Source organism: Blennius ocellaris (genome assembly GCF_963422515.1).
Source record: "Blennius ocellaris genome assembly, chromosome: 3".
NCBI lineage: Eukaryota > Metazoa > Chordata > Actinopteri > Blenniiformes > Blenniidae > Blennius > Blennius ocellaris.
Genome location: NC_137652.1, coordinates 6,600,445 through 6,620,416, shown reverse-complemented (window position 1 = coordinate 6,620,416; position 19,972 = coordinate 6,600,445). Strand labels below are relative to the sequence as shown.

The window sequence follows — 19,972 nt, the reverse complement described above, 5'->3', positions numbered from 1 at the left end:
GTGCAGGAAGAGACGGTGACAACGGGAGGGAAAGACAGAGACGTGCGTGTGGAGTCGGCCTGATGAGGATTTGACGGTTTCTCTTGCGGTGGTTGTTGTATTGTTAGACCGGGGGAGGGGTTAGTAGTCATTGATCGCCAATACCTCAGCGAGAGGAGCACTGCTGCAGGTCACCAGTCGTAGGGGCTCGGGGGAGCAGAGGCCCGGGGGAAGCGGGCCAGGGAGTCACAATAGGGAGAACTAAACACACACACACACACACACACACACTGGAGGAGTCACATAAATATCCCTCCACATGCGAGTAGGATTCGGTTCGGCTCGGCTCGTACCTGGGCACAGAGAGGTTTCCGTGGCAACCACCGTGATTACCTGTATGAGCCATACTGCAACACAAGAGCGACGGAGGACTGATGAGAAGGACAATGGGGGGAGTTCCAGAGTGACAAGGACGGAGGGTGATGCTCGTGAGGTACAATAGAAGAGGCAGGATTGAAGGGGAAAATCCATGCAAAGAGAAAAGAGGCCATGCCGGTGAGAAATGAGTGAAAGGGATCCAAAGCTGAAGGGTCTTGTACCAAAAACAGAGTGTGTACGTGGAGGAAGGCGACAAGATGTGTGAACAGCAGGCCGGTGTCAAAGTGCAACAAGCCACGGGTAAGAGCAGGAGCTGGAGGCAAAGAGTGGAAATACCACGAGATGACGGAGGATCAAAACCCATGAATAGGAGTGACGACACACAGAGAGAGGAAGAGAAAATGATCCATTAATTCGACCTTCATCTGCATCAGAGAAGCTTGAGAAGTCAGGAGCAAAGCGAACGGGACGTCCGTGTCTGGATGTTTGGACTTACTCTTCGAAGACGTCCTCTGTGTCCATCCTTCTGTAATACTTGGCCAGTTTGATGGAGAAGATGATGCTGGGGAGGAGGAGGATGCAGCAGGCTCCCAGACCAAACCAGAACGTGTTCTGAAACACAAGTTATCAGCAATCTGAAGTAAGAGCAGGTTTATTCCTCGAACTCAACTCTCAGGAACAGATTTTCACGTCTAATATAACTAGATCATTGTTATGTGATTCATTCATTATTCAGCTGCTCACACTTCAAATCTAATCTTTTGTACATTAAATTTCATGCACAGCTCTGTTGCTCATCCTACAAATGCATGTGGCAAATGAAAGTGGCACCATGTTCAGGGGAAATAAAGAATCTTCCAGTGGTAAATGACTTCGACAGGTTTCAAGTATTTTTGATGCACTGACAGGTTAAGTGATAACGTGAGATCATTGCTGGCTGCAGCCCTGCACGCAGTCCTTGCTGCATTTCAGATACACAAAACAGAATGAAGAAGAGTTGACCTGCATAAACAATTACTACATGTGCATTAGATGTACACACATGCATGTACACATGCACATTCGCACTGAAACATAAATACACACTCAACACACTCAGTAGCTGCAGCCTATGCTGGAGTATTCATGTGTAAACTGTTTATAAAGCTCACAGTCGGTGACTTGTTTGAGCTCACATTAAACTTTTACAGACTCACAGGAATGATATATAACTGATAAGTAAATATAAATCTTTACAACTCCACAGGGTCTGGAGTGCAAACACTGACGATTATACACGTATGTAACTCTCCGGCCCGGCCGCTCAAAACAGTCTCTGTCCCATCTCAGTGTGTGCGAGCGACTTGAGAACATACTGTCCTCACACGTGTGGCTCCGGTCCCCGACGCCCCCGAAACCCGGAGCTCCCGGCGCCCGTCAAAGAGCCGTTTATGTTTCCATTTAACATCCAGACACATCCAGGCTACATGCAACGCACTGTACGAACAGCTGCGCGATGAATCAGAGCCCTTCAGCAGCTTACCTGCTTTCTCTCTCTCTGACACACACACACACACACACACACACACACACACACACACACACACACACACACACACACACACACACACACACACACACACACACACACACACACACACACACACACACACCACAGTAATGTCTTACCACTGAGTCGATTATGAAGCTGCATGCTACTATCTCCATGCTGTCCACAATATTGCTGATCGGTTTACACTGGGCCACCTCTGCAGTTAGCTGAAGAGTTAAACACACACACATAGATGCATAAGCACACGTAGCAAATGTCATAAGGATGTCAAATTTTAAAAAACAAACCAAAACAAACCAAAAAAAAAAAACACAACTTTTTGTGACTTGCTGGCCGATCGCCTGATTCCTCCACTAGAATAAGAAGTCTGTTTCTAAATCGGGAAATCTTTAAAGCTCCTGTAATTTACTGAAACATAAACATCTGGTTTGACTCGGCTGAATTAGGTTCAATCACTGGATCAGCTCATTAGAGCGGGCAGCGTAACGACACTGTAAATCCTCCGCTGAGTGAAGACAGTATGTGTGTTTCCTGTTCGGGCACTAAGAAAATATATGAAGGAAAGACTTACAGAGTTCTTAACCCAGTCTGTGTACTGTTTGAAGTACCCAACCAAGCTCTGTACGTAGCCTTTCGTTTCCTACAAACCACACAAAAAAGAGCAGAAAACTGAAGAAGAAGCCTTTGCAAATCCACATTATCAGGTCACATGAGCAGAAGGTTGATGCAGTTTGTTTTATTTGATAGTCGTGCACCTGCTTCACCACATGGGAGGCGTTGTTAGTGATGAGGTACTCCGCAGCATCGATGGCACTCAGAATATTTGTGACCTTGACCTGAAAGAGAGAAAGAAAGCTTCAGTTGAAGCACACAAGTCCTTTGAGCAAATAACCCCACAGATTTTCTGATTTCTACTTGTAACACGGTTTGAATCTGTGTTCTGCTCACCGGTAAGTCGCTGGAGGCCCTCTGCAGCTGTCTGATGCTCTGGTTCATTGAACTCTGTGTGAAAACACAAAGACACCTATCGTTACCACACAAGGCAAAAGCGTGTCTGTATTTATTGGTTGACAGTCCGTCACGACACGCCACAGCTGATGGAACATCACAAAGCACGTCGCTACGACAAAGGAGGACAAAAACCATCATCGCAGTGCATCGACAGCATCTTACCCGCGCCTTGACATATTTCTGTCATCATTTGATAAAGGAAAAGGAGGGGAAAGCAAAGATAGACACACTTTAACATCAGTAAAACTACAAAAAGTTATGAAAACCTTTTCTATTGCAAATGTGTATTTATGAGTTATCGCTGTAGGCGGGGATACAATCCAAGTTCAAGCTGCTTCATCAGCAGACAAAACACCTCAAATGATGTGAAATGCAGGAAAAGCAGCGCTGCCAACTCTCAGGCGTCAAAGTCACAGTGTTACATTGCATGTGGTTTGTACAGTGAAGTCTCACACGAAATAACACATTTTTTATTTCAGTATGTGACTTCCTGTAAACATTGTGTTGTTATTAGAATTGTGCAAGTTTAGGAACATTACTTCGAGTGTGTTCTTACATAGGCTTCATCACATTTCCGCCATAAGTTTTAAAAGTCTGTCTTCTTTTGGTATAAATATGACTTTCAAACATCAAGCACTACTTTTTCTAATAATGATTATTGTACAGAATTCCAGGACCCTGCTGCAAAGTACTACTGTTGTGCATGAGATGGAGGGTTTCAGTACTTGCCATATTTGATCACAGAATTGAATGAATAAACGAAACACTGAGATCTGCACCATGACGGTGGATAGCTTTGCTACCGTGTCAATTTACTTTGTGAATTTGAGAAATCACATGTTGCTTGCACATGTTTATGAATATTTAGGAAGTAAAGGTGTTCAATTGGATCCACTTTATGCTTGCGTTGTGGGACAGTTACCATTGCTTGCTCCATCGGCACCACCTGCTCTCTGTGAATGTTCCTGATGCTGCTGGCGTGTCCTTTCAGTGCGTTCTCCAGAGCGCCGCGTGGCTGTGAACAAGTGAAGTGAGAACACACAAACATTGTCAAATCTCCTACAATGGCCTCAAAAGAGACGATCAGTCTTTAGGGTTCACGGGAAATGAATATGAACCCAAAGACCTGTAGGCCTGTCCTTCCTGAGACGTCGTACATTCGTACAGTAATACCTCTGTACAGGTCCCACGTGCTGTGAAATGGCACAGTCCCTATACCAGGCATGTGCCATGAATGTGTGTGCGTCCTTATGGGATGAATGAGCAGCTTGTTCCAAGCAGCGGAGAGCATGAAGTGCATCGCCTCTTTGGAGAGGCTCCGCCACTACACGTCTGGCATCTTTGGTTTTATAAGTTTATGCAGCATCCCTTCAGCTCTCAGTACTTCCATTAATGCTGAACGAGTTAGAACTGAGACTGCACGGAATGAGGAATGACAGTTTATCTGACGAATGGAGACGCAAAGTGCTGTCAGAGTGGACCGCAACTTTGCAGAGGACAAACAAATATCACCTCTTTGTAATCAGATTACCACTTTAGGGAATAAGAATCAAATTTGACCTTTGCTGGTAATAGACTTGATGAAGCTCTTTTTATATTTCTACATTTGAAAAGTCAAATTTGTAGAATTTACCCACTGAAATAAAAGTGTTTACTCATTTTACACACAGTTTTGTATTGTATCATCAAATAAAACTAAATATAGTTGTGTTTTGGTTACATTACAATGAGACCTTTATATCTATGTTGGGAGCAAACATGTCATGTTCCTACACAGTAGCTGAAAATAATCAAACCAAACACTGGCTCAAAGGAGGACACTTCACTTTTTCACAACTTTTGTGGTTATTGCAGGTTTTATGCGTATCTTGCAATAATTTGTCTCTGAATGTGGCAGCATGATGTTCTTGTGTCGATGTTACCCACCAGCTGGTCGGCTTGAGCCTCCAGGTCAGTGCAGAAGGAGAGCAGATCTACTAAAGTGACTCCTTTATTCACCTACAATTAGGAGTACAAACACAATGACAGGTTAAGACATGTTTAGATTTTGTTTCGCGTTCAGTTGAAGAGAGATGATTAGATTGTCAGTGCATGATCCCTCACAAAAGTATATGTTAAAAAGCATCTAAAATTTTCATTTGTATCTGTTCACAACAAACTATGACTGACAAATACATACAAATGATATTATCAAAGATTAATCGAGGTTTTTTTTAAATAAAATGGAGCTCATGTTTTCTTTCTCACAGTCACGTTAAGTATAAGAAATGACAACCACATGTGAAAAGACACACAAAGGTGGACATTGTATGAAAGGAAACACACTCTGCTCTACAGCCTGAAAAACCAACAGCAACAGGGAAACCTGCGGAGGTGATGGGACGCACGTGCACAGATTACTACCTCAGCAAGGTAAGCCTCGAAGTCGATGTGTCCAATTCCGGAGTTGGCGAAGTTGATGAGGTTGTCTCTGCCGACCTGCTCCAGCAGCGTTACGTCCTGCAGATCCACCTGCACATTCTCCAACACTTTGGCCAGATCCCTGTTGTACTGTTAGGAAGCATGCACACGAGGCTTAAGCGGCAGGTTGTCGTTCCCACTGTTCCGTCAGTGATACGACAGTGGAGTGACACTCACTACAGTCCTGTTGAGGAAGGAGTTGATGTTGAACATGGTCTCCAGCTGCAGGGCGTGATACAGGCCGTTGTTCTCGTAGCATTCTCTGTCAAACAAAGATCAAAGAAGGACCCAAATATATATATTTAAAAATAAAAACTTGCTTCTGCACGGGGACAAAATGCAAAGCTAAAATGTGGTTAAAATGGATTTTTATGTTCACACGATGTACGAGAGCTGTTACCTGTACATGCTGCCCAAAGTCAGGTCAATATTTGGATTCTGGAAAAGCATCCCAGGTAGGAAGTTCTTTTTCTCAGGATGGACCAGGAATGGGGTGTCTATGATCTGCACACACACACACACACACACACACACACACACACACACACACACACACACACACACACACACACACACACACACACACACACACACACACACACACACACACACACACACGCACACACATTCTTTCATCGGCACAGAGTAGCAGTGTGGTCTCTTATGCAATGTTAGAGCTCAGACAGAAACTCGGAACAGCAGAGGGGGGGCATAAAAATAAAATAAGTCAGGAAGGAAAGAAGTTTGTGTTCAGCACCTTGAATAGCTGCCGATTAGCCAGAGGTTCACACACCAGCTTCTCCACATTGCCACCGACAACAAACATGGTGGTGACGATGCCCATCAGCACCCAGGCGAAAATAAACGTGAAGCTAACACCTCTGAGAAGGAAGAGGTGAACAGAGAGGAAGACAAATATTACATAAACATAACCTTTTTCTTTTTTTTCAATCCTCCTTTAGAACATGCTAAACTCAGTAAGACGAGTGACCGAACATCCTACGAAGGTAAATATAAGTTACGCAAGATTTCAGCTACACATTGAAAACTGTAGCTGGGATGCAAATTACTTTGACCTTTGATACCGACTTTTATAAATTAAAAAAAAGGTACCTGGGATCAAAATAATTTTCAGCCATCAAGGTAACAGGCACCAACATGATTAAAAAGCATCAACTCCTTCACTGTCACGGTGACAGGAGTCGTCGAGGCAACTTACGCCATCAGCAGGTTTCCTCCGGTGTTGGACAGGCAGCCGCGGGTTGTGGGAGTGGCCTGCTTGTCGTAGCCACAGGTGCCACACAGCAGGCCAAGGATGTTGAAAGCCAGGACCAGGACCACCATGCAGAGCACCGCCACACAGCCGATCCACCTGAAAGCACGGACACAAAACACAGTCTGAAACTACTCCCTCAGAGATTCGCTCAGGCTTGTCTGACTGATTGTTAGTAATTATGAAAAAGATGCAAAACAAAATACGATCAGAGCAATACATGGCTTCATAATATATTTTACTTTATGTGATCTTTATTTATTAGATAATCTAGTTGAGACACAAATTGTCAATTTCAAGAGAGACCTATACCAATACTAGAACAAAGACAACTAAATGAATATAATTATGTATATTTACACATCATACATATACACATGCAATTATTATAATTCATGTATCTACATATGTATGTGATAATTATTATATTATGTTTCTCTGTAATACATATGTAAGTTCTTTCCAATCATCTTTCATTAGTTCACCCGTCTATCACAGGGCAAACACAGTGAGGCAGATAATAACACACATTCACGTCGAGGGGCACTTTAGAGTGACCGGTTGACCACAAACACATGTTTTTGGAGTGTGGCAGAAAACCAGAGGATCTGGACAAAACCACTGAGGGACAAATGCAAAATTGGAACAGTGAAGCTCCCGAAAGTCTGAATGTTCTCGCTCTGAGGTGTAGCAACGACTGCACCACTATCCGGACACACTAGATATCTGTTTATATTTACAAATACAGCCGGACATGCCGTCCAACTGTGACAGGAATCAAAACTATTTATAGCTGTTCGACACAGCCAAGTTAAAAATGGACGTAGGTAACGTGGAGATTTTGATTTCCAAATGTTTTTTTTCTCTTTTGTAAACTTTTCATTAAGCCGGTTTAATTTTACACGGACACAAACCTGTAGAAATCCATCTGGTCAATCTGTGGGTAAAATGCCTCCATGCTCTTCTGTCTTTCATTGAGGAAAGTGGTGAAATTGGCCAGAGAGGGTTCCACTGGGAACATCTTGGCAAAGCTGTTTATCTCCGTGCCGACCTTATCCAGCATGCCTTTCACGCCTACACACACACACACACACACACACACACACACACACACACACACACACACACACACACACACACACACACACACACACACACACACACACACACACACACACACACAAAGACAGTTACACAGCAGAGAACACAAAGCGGAGTGCACAAATGAATTCTTGCTTCGTGTTAAACGTGGAAGACAGGAGGTGAGAAGATAGAGAGAGAGGAGGAAAGGGCGTCTAGAGAAACAAGTGGGACTTACGAGGCAGAGCTGAGGTTTCATCGTGCGACGGTAAGAGGAGAAAGATTCTATCGTCAGACTCATTTTATTCTCATTTACAAAACACAGCCCAACGGTAATTAGACTACACACGTACTCATACATGTATACGTATACACACACACACACACACAGACACAAGTACGCACACACACACTTGTGTACCTGAAACAATGCTTTTAGTTTGCTCTTTAACCAGTCGTGGCGTGTCATTAAAGGACGAGTAACCCTGGTGATTTAATAAAGAGAAGAAATGAGTAGAGTGAAGGGGGCGGGTTGAACAACACTCTGTGGTCAAAGATGGACGACGGCGAGCTGGAGTCACACACTGACCTTCTGTACAATGTTGCTGAGATCTGTTTTCAGGACTGTGTTCACGTTGGTCAGAGCATGACTGACGTCTGGGAGCTGACAGGCAGACACAGAGGTGAAGTGTATTAGGACTTAATTCTCACAACGGAGAACCTGGCGAGTGGCTGTATTCGAGTGTTCCATTACGTTGGAGAAGTCAGCGTTGATTCCCAGCTGCGTCAGCGTGGCGCGGATGGCATTGCAGGTGTGGGACACGGCCCCGTTGGTGCAGGCGGGGTCGGACAGCGTGTTGGACAGAGAGGCGCGCTCCCCAGACAAACTGGCCTGCAGCTTCCCCATCCCCTCCTGAAGCACCTCCAGGGAGGAGCTGACGTTCTCCAGCGCCTCTTTGGTCTCCCGCATGGCTGAAAGCAACGCACCAAGGATGACAGTGAATCCAAGTTCTTCGCTTTTTCATAATACCACATCATCAGGTAGTGCAGCTTTTACGCGCTCACTGCAAACTGAATTAAAAAAAAAACAAAAAACAGATTGAACTCATAAAAGGGACACAATCCACAGGGGGCAACCACAACAAAAGTGTGAGTCATATCCAGTTTCTAATACTTTCACCGACACAAAGACACGGTCACCACTGGGTCCTGATCAGCTCTGTTTACCTTTGATGGAACTCTCAACTTTTGCTTTAGAAAAAAAAGGAAATGTCAGGGTTATGACGGCGGAACAGAAGTGAAACCGAGAGAGAACTTTCTTGTGAAGGGTCTCTCGTATTGAATAAAGCAATGTGAAGGATGAATATTTACAAAATTCACAATGAGATGAGGACAAATGTCACCCTGATCACTTTCTACATTCAAAACAAAACTGGCGTTAAAATGCTCCCAGTACACTTTATTTCATTTAGAGTAGCATGTAAAGCTACATCTGGATTACTTTCTCTCGGAATGGGACAAATGTTTTTCTGTTTGACGTGTTCTGAATTTGTCAGATTACGAGGACAAAAAAAACAAGACAACAACTTCACGATGTAACAAGAATAATCCTTGCAGTTGTTTTGATGCAGGAAACAAAACACGTGGGCGTTTAGATGACTTTGTGACGCTGCCTCTCAACTGTGGAGGTTCAATCAAAGTTCATGAGCAAATACAGAAAATGCATTACCTCCTGCCATACGCAGAGCGGTGTCCAGCGAAGGAACCACCTCTTTCTCCAGCTGACTGTGAATCCTGCCGCCCAACAAAGGTCCGATATCTGTCAAGAGGCAGAGAAAGCTCAGATAGTTCTATGACAGAGTACATTGACAGTGTGTAAAGCAGGAGCATTAGGCTCTCAATATGCAATATTCAGCTCACTGTCGAGGTCTGACAGGACTTTGTTCTTTGCAGTGATGTATTGGGCTGTCAGGTATTCGATTTGCTGCAGGAGAAAGCACACAGTAATGTTATATACAAGTTCTGAGTATTGTGCGTGTTTCTGTGTGTATAGCGATGGCGTACCGCTGGCGTGTTGTTGGCGAAGGTCTTCAGGTCTCTCATGTTGGTATTAATGAGCCTTCGAGTGCCCTTGATCTGGGTGCTGATGTTGTGATTGGCTGCAAAGGCGATGAGAACTCCCAAACTGAAAGGAACATTATTCAGGACCAGCAGAGGCGTGAGACAAAGTCCACCAGCAGAGGGCAGCACAGCTACACGAGAGACTTCTGATAGGAACGTTTTGAATGCAACTGCTTGGCGATTCATCTGCATCTAACAAACCAAGTGTGGAGTACATTAATGATGAGCTATAATGATAGATAATTAAAGCACATAGACAAATCTCAATGAAAAGAGGGAGCTATGAGACGTTAAGTTGGTAAATATGATGCTTTTTTTGGCTCAATACTGACTCTTGCTATTTTTAAAAAACAACTACAACCATTCAGCCACCTAATTCAGCTGTTCAACCCGAACAAAATCGCAAGTAAACTGGGACAGTATATCAGTGAAAGTGAGACAATACCTGCTGCCATAATGACAACCCCAGACCAGCTATGGATTATACGTCTCCAAATGTCCTCAGAGTGCTGAATGCTTGCATGTATGTACGTGAACGCGCATGTTTGTGATGTGAAAGGACTCATTCAGACGGAAAGACCTCTCACAGTCAGCCAAGTGATATCAGTATCACCACGCTGTCCCCAGTGGATCGTATTTCTGTGAATCTGTCTCCTACTGAACTGTATGGAGGTGCCACAAGTTTGAACCTCAGCTGAAGAAGTCTAATGGGTCCATTTAAAATGTGTTTACAGGTGCTGAGAAGGACTGCTGCATATGTGTTGACGTTCTGTAAAGCTTTATGTGACTGAAACACTAATACTGTAATGGCTTTAAGGGCACAACAGACATATGGCAGGTCTCTACACCCTCATTTGTCTGGGAATAAATGAAGAGAGGGAATGAGCGGAGCCAGGATACACCCACAGATGATCTGTGAGTACTTCTGAAAGGTGTTTGGAAATAACAACAAAGCTGAGCTGTCAGGCTGAATGTACGGAGGAGACTTGGATTCTGAATGCTTACTTTTATCTGACGTTTCTTTTGTCAATTGATAGAAATTGACAATCAGCACTCTCGCTCCACAGCGAGAATGTCTTCAGCTTGAGTTCAGTGTTAATAGTTCTGAGTGGAGTCTGCATGTACCTCCACAGTTGCATAAGTTGGATAATGTGATATCGAAGAGGTATGATGACTTTTGGCATCTTTTCTTATTGAAAATGTGACTACTTGGCAAGATCACTGGTGGTGCATGTCTGTATTGGTCACATACAAAACTTTTGCACAAGTACATCGCTGCTGTAAATTTAAAGAATCCACGTTTTCAAAAAAGTGCATAATCCAAACTGGAAAACCATTGTAGACAGCAAATGATCACTTATTGTCTTAATGGCGAAGACGAAGGGAATGCTAATAATGAGAAATGCTGTCGAGAAGAGGAGGATGACTCACATGATAAAGATGGAGGTGGCGATGAGGGAGGCGGTGTAGAAACCACGATGGCAGTCAGCGTTTTTCCTCTGCCTCTGATGCATCTCCCCTCCACAGTTGTCGCAGCAGCGGCACACACAGAAGCACAAGGCGATGATGGGAGTGACCACCACAAACACGACGCCGATGCTCATGCATATGACGAAGCCGGCTTCATAGTGCAGCCACTGCAGGACAATCCCCCCCCAAAAAAACAAACAAAAAAAAAAAAAAACATCAATCCACTCATCGTCACCCCTGTATGACATTCGGGACCAAGAAGCGTGGAGACAAACGCCGTTAACAGAAGTTTACCTGAAGCAACAGGACCACATTTTCTGGCTGTGACGCCAAAAACGCATTGAAATCCGGAGCGAGAGAAAACAAACACAGACAAAAGGTCAGTGTGATCGCCAAGAGATTAAGAAGAAAGCAGAGCTCCGGTCGTCAAGTGGGATCACAACATTACAAAGCTGGAAATGGTACAACCCCAGCAAAACCTTTAGATTAGAGGGACACTTAAACAGGATCACATTGTGTCTTTAATGAAGTAGTAATGTGCCCCATTCAATACAATTACACTCGGTGTGGTCAAATGTTTTCTAATGGTATAACACACTCACATACCCAAACCAGCAGTTCAAATTTAAAGTTATTATAAGAGTCATCTGAAAGAAAAAAAAAGAAGCAGTTTAAGTGTCACTAACATGAAGAGACGTACCTTTCTCCATTCTTCTATTTTGATTCCGCCCATGTTTTGCTGAATGACTTGAACAATGAGATCTAAAAGTAAAATACACATAAACAAATATATTAAACAGTAGTTTTTAAGGGACTCAAAAGCTTTAAGGGAGGTGAAGAAGAAAAGAAATCCGGGAGTCGAGTTATACATTTTCACAGCGATGATTTTGTAAATTTTATCAATCCGACTTGATCACTCTTACATTCATCCAGTTTCAGTGTGGAGACCTGTCGCTATCAGCTGTTTTAATCCTCTCAACCAAGAAATGAACCAAGAATATAAGAAGGACAAATCACAAATGAAACATACGTTTATACAACAGCAACATACTGTATGAAATGCTTTGTTCCATCCCATCTGTTTTTATCTTGCCTGTCAATGCCATCAAAATCTGAGTCTTTTTTTCCCTCTGATGTAGATGACGATGTTCTCACATACATCTGATCAAACCTGCAGACACTGTGTTGATGTTAATATTTGCACAAACAATATTCACAACTTCAATTGTGCCACATTTATTCCCGGAGTACTTCAGCTGGGTGGTAATTCGTGATGCTCAAATGGGAAAAGCTAAACGGACTATGGGAAATAACCATGATCTAATGAACGCCACCAGTATTATGGTTGAGTTAGGGCTGCATATCATTTTGCAAATTTATCATTATCGCTATTATTGTTTGTTGCATGTTGACATGTTATCATGCAGCCTCCCTTTGAGTGTTGGAGTTTCCTAAAGGCCACTTCATTCCAGTCCAGCTGTCGGTCTTTACAGTATATAGGTCAGCCAGGGCTAAGCCTACCTGCACACTGACTCACCCCCAGTTACTCAGCAGGTAAACACAGACTCCTCCACAACGACGGGACACTTCCATGTACGCGCATGAATACTCACACGCATATTTGCAGATATATAAAATGCATAATTAAAATAGCCTATATGTGAACAGGGTTAAATGTGAAAGTAGATAAACCTCCCAAATCACAGTTTGAAGCTTCCCTGCACACGTAGACTTTATTTGAACATTTAGAGAGTATAAACATTTATCCATGTTTTTCTTGTTGTTTTTTTTCATTAGGATGAGCTCTTCAAAGTGATCAAACGCAGAGACACATTAAAACATGTACAGTAAATAGGAAACATTCATCTCAAATTTGAAATTTAATAGAAGTCACACGGTATTTGTCCTCAGGTGTGCACAGCAGGACTTCGTGGTACACAATGACCAGATGGAGGCCAGTTTAGCGTGTGAATGCTGACACAGCTGTCTCACACACACACGCACATACACGTACGCACACACACACACACACTGTCTGGTTCTGCTTGCACACCTGCTGACCCTCAGGTGAGGTGACGAAGCGCAACAAAGGTGAGACGCAACACCGATCAGATTTGTTTCTAACCTTCTGTTTCATCGTGTTTGGTTGGATTTCAGTAATTCCATCGGTCTTCCCACCTCCACAGTGTTTATGGTCTCTTTCATTCCAACAGCCTAAACCACCTGATAAATGCAGCTCCGTCCCTGGTACATTGCTCAAAAACATGTAAACAAACTCAGGTAGTCCTCAAGTGCTCATTGTACCCTATGTGGTGAGAGAAAGGAACAGTGCTTTGGGGTGTCTTTTACAACCGTACGGATAATCCTCTCAACACAATCTCGCTCTCGCTGCAGGGGGGTGACTGTCTGTTTGACTCTCTGTTTTCTGACCGCTGCATTTGAGTGAAATCATTAATAAAAGTGCGTCTGGTGGGCACGATTCCGGAGCGTCGGGAGTTCCTGGTAACTTTACAGATGCAGCATGTGGGAACATCTGCGTTGTGTCAATACCACCTGTTGTTGCTCAGGTACTTAGCATTATCCACGGAGGGAAGTTAAGCTAAGACAGCTTAGTTCAGTGACCCAGTAGAAGAGGTAACTATTGCAAAAGAAAGGAAGACGGTGGATAAACAACCTTCAGAAAACAGCTTGAAGAATGACCAACAGACCACCGTCCGAGCCGGACTCGGAGGTCTGCATCGGCGGGCGACTTTACTCTCAGCAGGCAGGATTTGTGAGAAAAACAAAAGTGCAGTTCTCTTGTTTTTGGTATCGACAGTGAAGAAGCACTAAATCTCAGCGAGATTACTGAACATTTTCTCTCATTGTCAGCTTTTGAATGAACACTAGCTTGGATTAATTAATAATTCACTTTCATTAAAATATGATTTTTAAAACAGAATAATGAGACAGAGTGAGACAAAACAAACCACAAAAAAAACCAGCTGCTCACGAGTAAATCTGATTTAAAGTCCGGGCTCAGTTAACTGTAAATGTAATTAGAGGCTGGTGACCAGAATCTTCCACACTGACCTGTTCTTAGAGATTACTGGAAGGTGTGGATGTGGCCTTATGCAACGCTCCGACCATCACTGCTCCAGTTTTCGCGACACGTTTCATCCTTGAATCGTTGGTCAGTCATTGTTTCATCAAGAAAGGCTTCAGTGTTTCCACCTGAACAAAAACAGCTGCAAATCCAGCGGTTGTGCGCCAACGGTGACAGTGGAGCTGAGCTCAACTTCTGCAGTTCAATACAGTTTAAGAGGAAACATTGCCAGTCCATCACGGGGATGCTATTTGAATGATCTTTTTCAGGTGTCAACAAATGGATTTATTGGCTCTGGTATTAAGCGGCGCTCAGGTTGCACGTTTCATACACTTTGCTTATGGGAAACGATGCTGCAGCTCTGAGGTGGCTAGCCTTATAGCATAAGTGTCACATTTACCGAAGCACAGTTATGTGGTATTTAAGTAGGTAGGTAAAAGTGCATTATGTATCACTGTGCATTACACAACACTGTAAGTTCAGTGTTTCATGGGTGGGGGAGGTAAAGAAAGTTACGGAGCCCACCATGAGCTAGAGTAAAAATACTAAGAGGATTATCCACAGTGTCTTTTTAGGCTTTTACAACAGATATTTATAATACAAAGGGAGTAAGTCTTTACCTTAAATAACCAATGGAAAGATGATAATACGGTGTCAATGAAAAAAAAAAAAAAAAAAACATTACGGAGGGCAATAGTTTAAAGCTAGAGATATTCAAATTTGGATTATGATTAACTTAAAATCCAAATACATTCACGATCATGTTTTAAGAAGCATCTAAATATAATTACTAAGGTTTTCAGTTCGGCAGTGAGCAATGACTGTTATGTAGCCGTCAAGCAATCACCCAAATTAATTCTTGTAGTGTATATAAATGAACTCAGCAGTCCTCCAAAGTATATTTTGATCTTGAAAACATGCCAAACATTTTACATGATAAAATTTGTTTTATTGTAATTGCTGTACACATAAGCAGAGGCTGTGTCTGTAGTGAAGGATCCAGATATGTACAGGTTTTTGTTTTGTCTTTGTGTGATTAAATATGACAAACCAGAGTTTATTTTAGGCTGATCTACAGTCATTAAAGACAATTTCTCCCAGATAAACAACTGCCAATCACAGAAATTAAAGGAAGCTGACAAACACCAGGACGATGACCCAGTTCCACTATGCATGTGTCCGGGCCTGCACTTTTGTGTGCGTGTGTGTGTGTGTGTGTGTGTGTGTGTGTGTGTGTGTGTGTGTGTGTGTGTGTGTGTGTGTGTGTGTGTGTGTGTGTGTGTGTGTGTGTGTGTGTCACAATGCCATCTGTAGCTGTGGTATAGCAGCCCTGTGTTAGCATTAGCCCCGTGGATGCTAATCCTCTAATCCACCCAGTGTGTATCAGAGGGATAAGACGCAGCCTCCTCGCTCAGTGGACGCACCCAAAATGCTTCTGCACTGTGAAACCGAACCCCATACAAGAATAGAGAGAGAATGTGCCAACAGCTCAAACGGAAACCAGAAACACAAATTACAACAAAATAATAATAATGAAAAAAAAGATGTTGTCACATTAGACAACCTTCGCTGGTTGTGACAACATTAAAGTGCATTTTTACTGATTTGACATGCACACTCACACATCAACCTTCCCCCAGGTCTTCCCACATACAGTTCACTTCTTGTTTTCTTTCTAGCAGCCTCAACTGAACCCGATCATCCTGTCGCAGTCTGGGCATTAAATTCACTTGATCAGAAAATTGTATAATACATAAAATACACTGTGCCAACTTCATTCTTGTTAAAATGAGGAAAAAATATCCAAAACAAATAGTTCCTTTATTAATTTGATCCAAAAGGTGAAAAACAACTTGATTTTGAAAGTACCTTTTTGGTTATTTGTATGATACAAATAATGTCTATCCACATGTGAATGTATATATATATATATATATATATATATATATATATATATATATATGTATATATATATATATATATATTACCAATCAGCACATCTACCAACCGTTTATCAGCATATAAACTAATAATATTATGAGAAACAACTAAGAAATTACACATTAGACACATCATTTATCATGTTTCTCATACAAACCAGTTAATACTTTAAACTCCTGTCACTCTGGAGTTTGAAGATACACTTGTGAACATATTGTTTCTTCACCTGCAATCTTGTGTCAAGAAACGAGAATAAAAGATACATATTTGACATGTAAATATGATACAAATTCTTCTTACTTTTCCCCAAAATTGTCCTGATATGCTTGTGAAAGTGTGATTAAGGCTTGTTAACGCCTCCGGGGCTTTGGGGTAACAAATAAATACAAATACTTAACTTCAACACTGAATAGAAAGGATTAGAGGCATTTGCCATCCTAGCCATGTTGCCTCTTTGGCTGAAACAAACTAAAGAGCTTCATCTGTATGAAATTAAGCATTTCACTAACTCTATCAAATAAAAAAGTTAGCTGCATGCCTTTATTTATCATTTGTGTAACTCAAGATATCTTGGGCTGTCTCCTCAAAGTGAGAAAGTCATGGGTTGAAATACCTTTTTGTGTGGCTTTTTCCCCTTGTGCTCCATTTTCCTCCCATCCATCCCATGCCTCGAGGTAAATAGGCATGGATGGATGGATGGATGGATGGATGGATGGACGGATGGATGGATGGATGGATGGATGGACGGATGGATGGATGGGCGGATGGATGGACGGATGGACGGATGAATGGATGGACGGATGGATGGATGCACTGTAAACCCGAACAAGCTCACAGAACTCAAAATCTTATGTGTAACAGATTACACAAGAATATGTAAGTGATGTTAAGTGTTTAAAGATAATATTGAAATAATTCATTTTATATGAACTTAAAACACTTAACGTCACTTAAATATTCTCGTGTAATCTGTTACACAAAAGGTTTTGAGTTCTGTGAGCTTGTTCAGGTTTACAGTGTGATTGGATGGATGGATGGATGGATGGATGAATGAATGAATGGATAGATGGATGGATGGATGGATAAATGGATGGATGGATGGATGGATGAATGGCTGGATGGATGGAAGAACTGCCTTGACTGCATATTCTGCCCAAAGTATGAAGTTCATAGTTTTTTTCAACTTCACCTACTTCTCTTTTTTTTAACTGAACCTATCAACCAAGCTAAATTGGAGTAAACTATTGATGTTTCTCTGCCCATAACTTCATGTTACACAACTTTCGCTGACCCGAGGTGCACTCGATGGAAAGCTTCGCCTGGCTCTGCTGCGGCTCCCTAAAAACATCCTCATTAGTCTCATACTGACTCAGGGGAGCTGTCAGTTTAGTTGAAGCCACGGCCTATTTTCAGCCACAAATAACTTCAGCAGTTTTGTATAGGCTCATCAATGACTTGGAAACAGGTGTGTGTGTGTGTGTGTGTGTGTGTGTGTGTGTGTGTGTGTGTGTGTGTGTGTGTGTGTGTGTGTGTGTGTGTGTATGTGTGTGTGTGTGTTTGATGAAACCTGTATACGTGAGCACGTCACCTATGGTGTATTGCAGTGATGTGCGTGACACCTGGGAGGTCTCCACCTGTGCGTATGGGCGACGGTGAACCATACCGCGAGGTCCCCGGCAGTAGCGGCATATGGTCCGCTGGCTTAAGGTATTATGCGGTGATGCAGGTGACAGAGAAAGCCTCCTCTAATCGCTGATCTGCTAATTGATTAGCCAGCCAGCGGTCCTAACCCTGGACACCAAAATGGCAGCAACTTAAAACCTTCAATCCTATTGCTCTGTGTCGTCCTCCAACGTGACCACTCATAGTTGCACATACACAAACAAGCCGCTTGTAGTGCGCCGCAGCTCTTTACACCCATCACTGGGTTACTGGACTACACTGCGCAAGTGTGACAGTATCGACGGTGTGACGCGCCGCCCATCATCACCCGTCAATTACCTGCACGTCGCCGAGACGGAAGAAGACCACCCGTGACCTATGACAGCCAGTGATCCCATTAATCTTCACATAATATTGGTTTATGGGATCAACGTCGCCTTGCCATCACTGCACGCCGTCTTGCTTGCTTGACGGAAAGCAAAGCAACGCAACGCAAAGGCAGTATTTCATTCCTAAATTAGACATCCCCCAGATGAAAAAAAGTTGTGCAAATCCCTTGTGCCACCGCAGCCTCTGTGAACTTTTGGATAGTTTCATGGACTTTGCTATCGAGCTGATTATGTACAAACAGGCCGCCAGACTGTGTTACTCTCACAGGACAGGTGGCTTCCCCTCTTTGTGACATGTGACCCTCGAGTAAAGGTCACGGCTTCATAGTGGACACAAGCTGCCAGCAGGTCATGTGCACAGATCCTTTTTTTTTTTTTGTCTTCGCCAGACTCATTCAGGAAACAAGAACAATACAGACCTGTCCGCCTCTATTCAAGACATCGTGGTCAGTAAAATCATTTCACCAACTAATAATCACGCCTTTGGGATAAGTCTCGTGGCTGTTTAATTCTTCTTCTGTTTGAAAACATTTTAGCAAAAGACAAACATGTGACATGCTTTCGCCACTGAGGACATATTTCATCGATTTTACCATGAAAGCAACTGTATGTCTGTATGACCACCCACGAGCTTCTACACATGCTGAAATTTGACAAACATTCCATGATTAAATTAACTAAAATCAACTGTTTTCATCACAGTTCTTACTTCCCAAAGTAAAGCGCTCTTATATAGATTAGATATACTCACTGTTTTTGTCAGTTAACTACTTGATAATACCACATTTTCATGGGACTAATTGAAGTCCATTCTAAACACACTGCGTTGTCCATCAGCCAGCTTCTTTTAACACTCGTCCTGGTTGAAATACGAGACAGATATGTAACACTGGGAGATCCAGATTAAATGTATAATCATATTAATTCAATGCGATGGGTGTTCAGCACCACCTGTTCGGGGGAAACACTTATTCAGATCGCAATAAGGTGTATTTTAATGACTCTTTGGTTCGCGTGTTCATCCGTTTCAGGACTTACATCGAGCGGAGGAATGAGATCTGGGATAATATTCTGGGAATAAGACAGCAGGAGGAGGAGGAGGTGGGGGGAGGAAGAAGGGGGGAAGAAGGGGAGGAAGGGGGGGTTAATCTCACCTTTGGGGAAAGAGTTCGGCTGAACCACGTAGAGAAACGCGTGGACCATGTGGAAGAGAATTCCTATGGTCCCCGGCTCGTAGTAGGCATGTGTGTCATAAACGGCCGCCGGTACGAAGCCGAAATCCAGCGGCTCCACCGGCGGAGGGGAGCGCTGTCTGCGGGAGTCCGACCGGACCTCCGCCAGCGCCCCTGCCCTCTCCTCCGGCTGCCGCTCGCTGCTTGTGGCCCCGCAGCAGAGCAGCAGGACCAGCCACCTCGTCCACAGCATGACTGAGGAACAAAAAAGTCCAGCCCGCCCGAGGCTGCGAGAAGAGAACGAATAGGAGAGAGGAGCCCGGGTCGGGGGTTTGATGGACGGAGGGGCGCGTGACACCTGTTCCTTCGCGGCGGTTTATCCTCACAAAAAAAAAAAAA

At 43.2% G+C, this 19,972-nt stretch overlaps 1 protein-coding gene across 1 annotated transcript; it reads right to left on the bottom strand.

Annotated features, from left to right (window-relative positions):
* Positions 1-636: 636 nt before the first annotated feature.
* On the bottom strand, positions 637-19,826 carry prom1b (prominin 1 b; the record flags this gene model as incomplete). The annotated part of the gene is made up of 26 exons (XM_080516878.1): positions 637-670; positions 854-969; positions 2,026-2,115; positions 2,481-2,549; positions 2,665-2,745; positions 2,858-2,911; positions 3,083-3,100; positions 3,843-3,935; positions 4,847-4,918; positions 5,324-5,470; positions 5,558-5,642; positions 5,781-5,884; positions 6,138-6,261; positions 6,600-6,752; positions 7,568-7,727; positions 8,155-8,218; positions 8,323-8,397; positions 8,488-8,705; positions 8,961-8,984; positions 9,463-9,552; positions 9,654-9,717; positions 9,798-9,918; positions 11,286-11,491; positions 11,619-11,645; positions 12,025-12,086; positions 19,556-19,826. 26 exons carry the CDS (start codon positions 19,824-19,826, stop codon positions 637-639), a joined length of 2,622 nt encoding a protein of 873 aa, XP_080373004.1.
* Between the last annotated feature and the right edge of the window lie 146 nt (positions 19,827-19,972).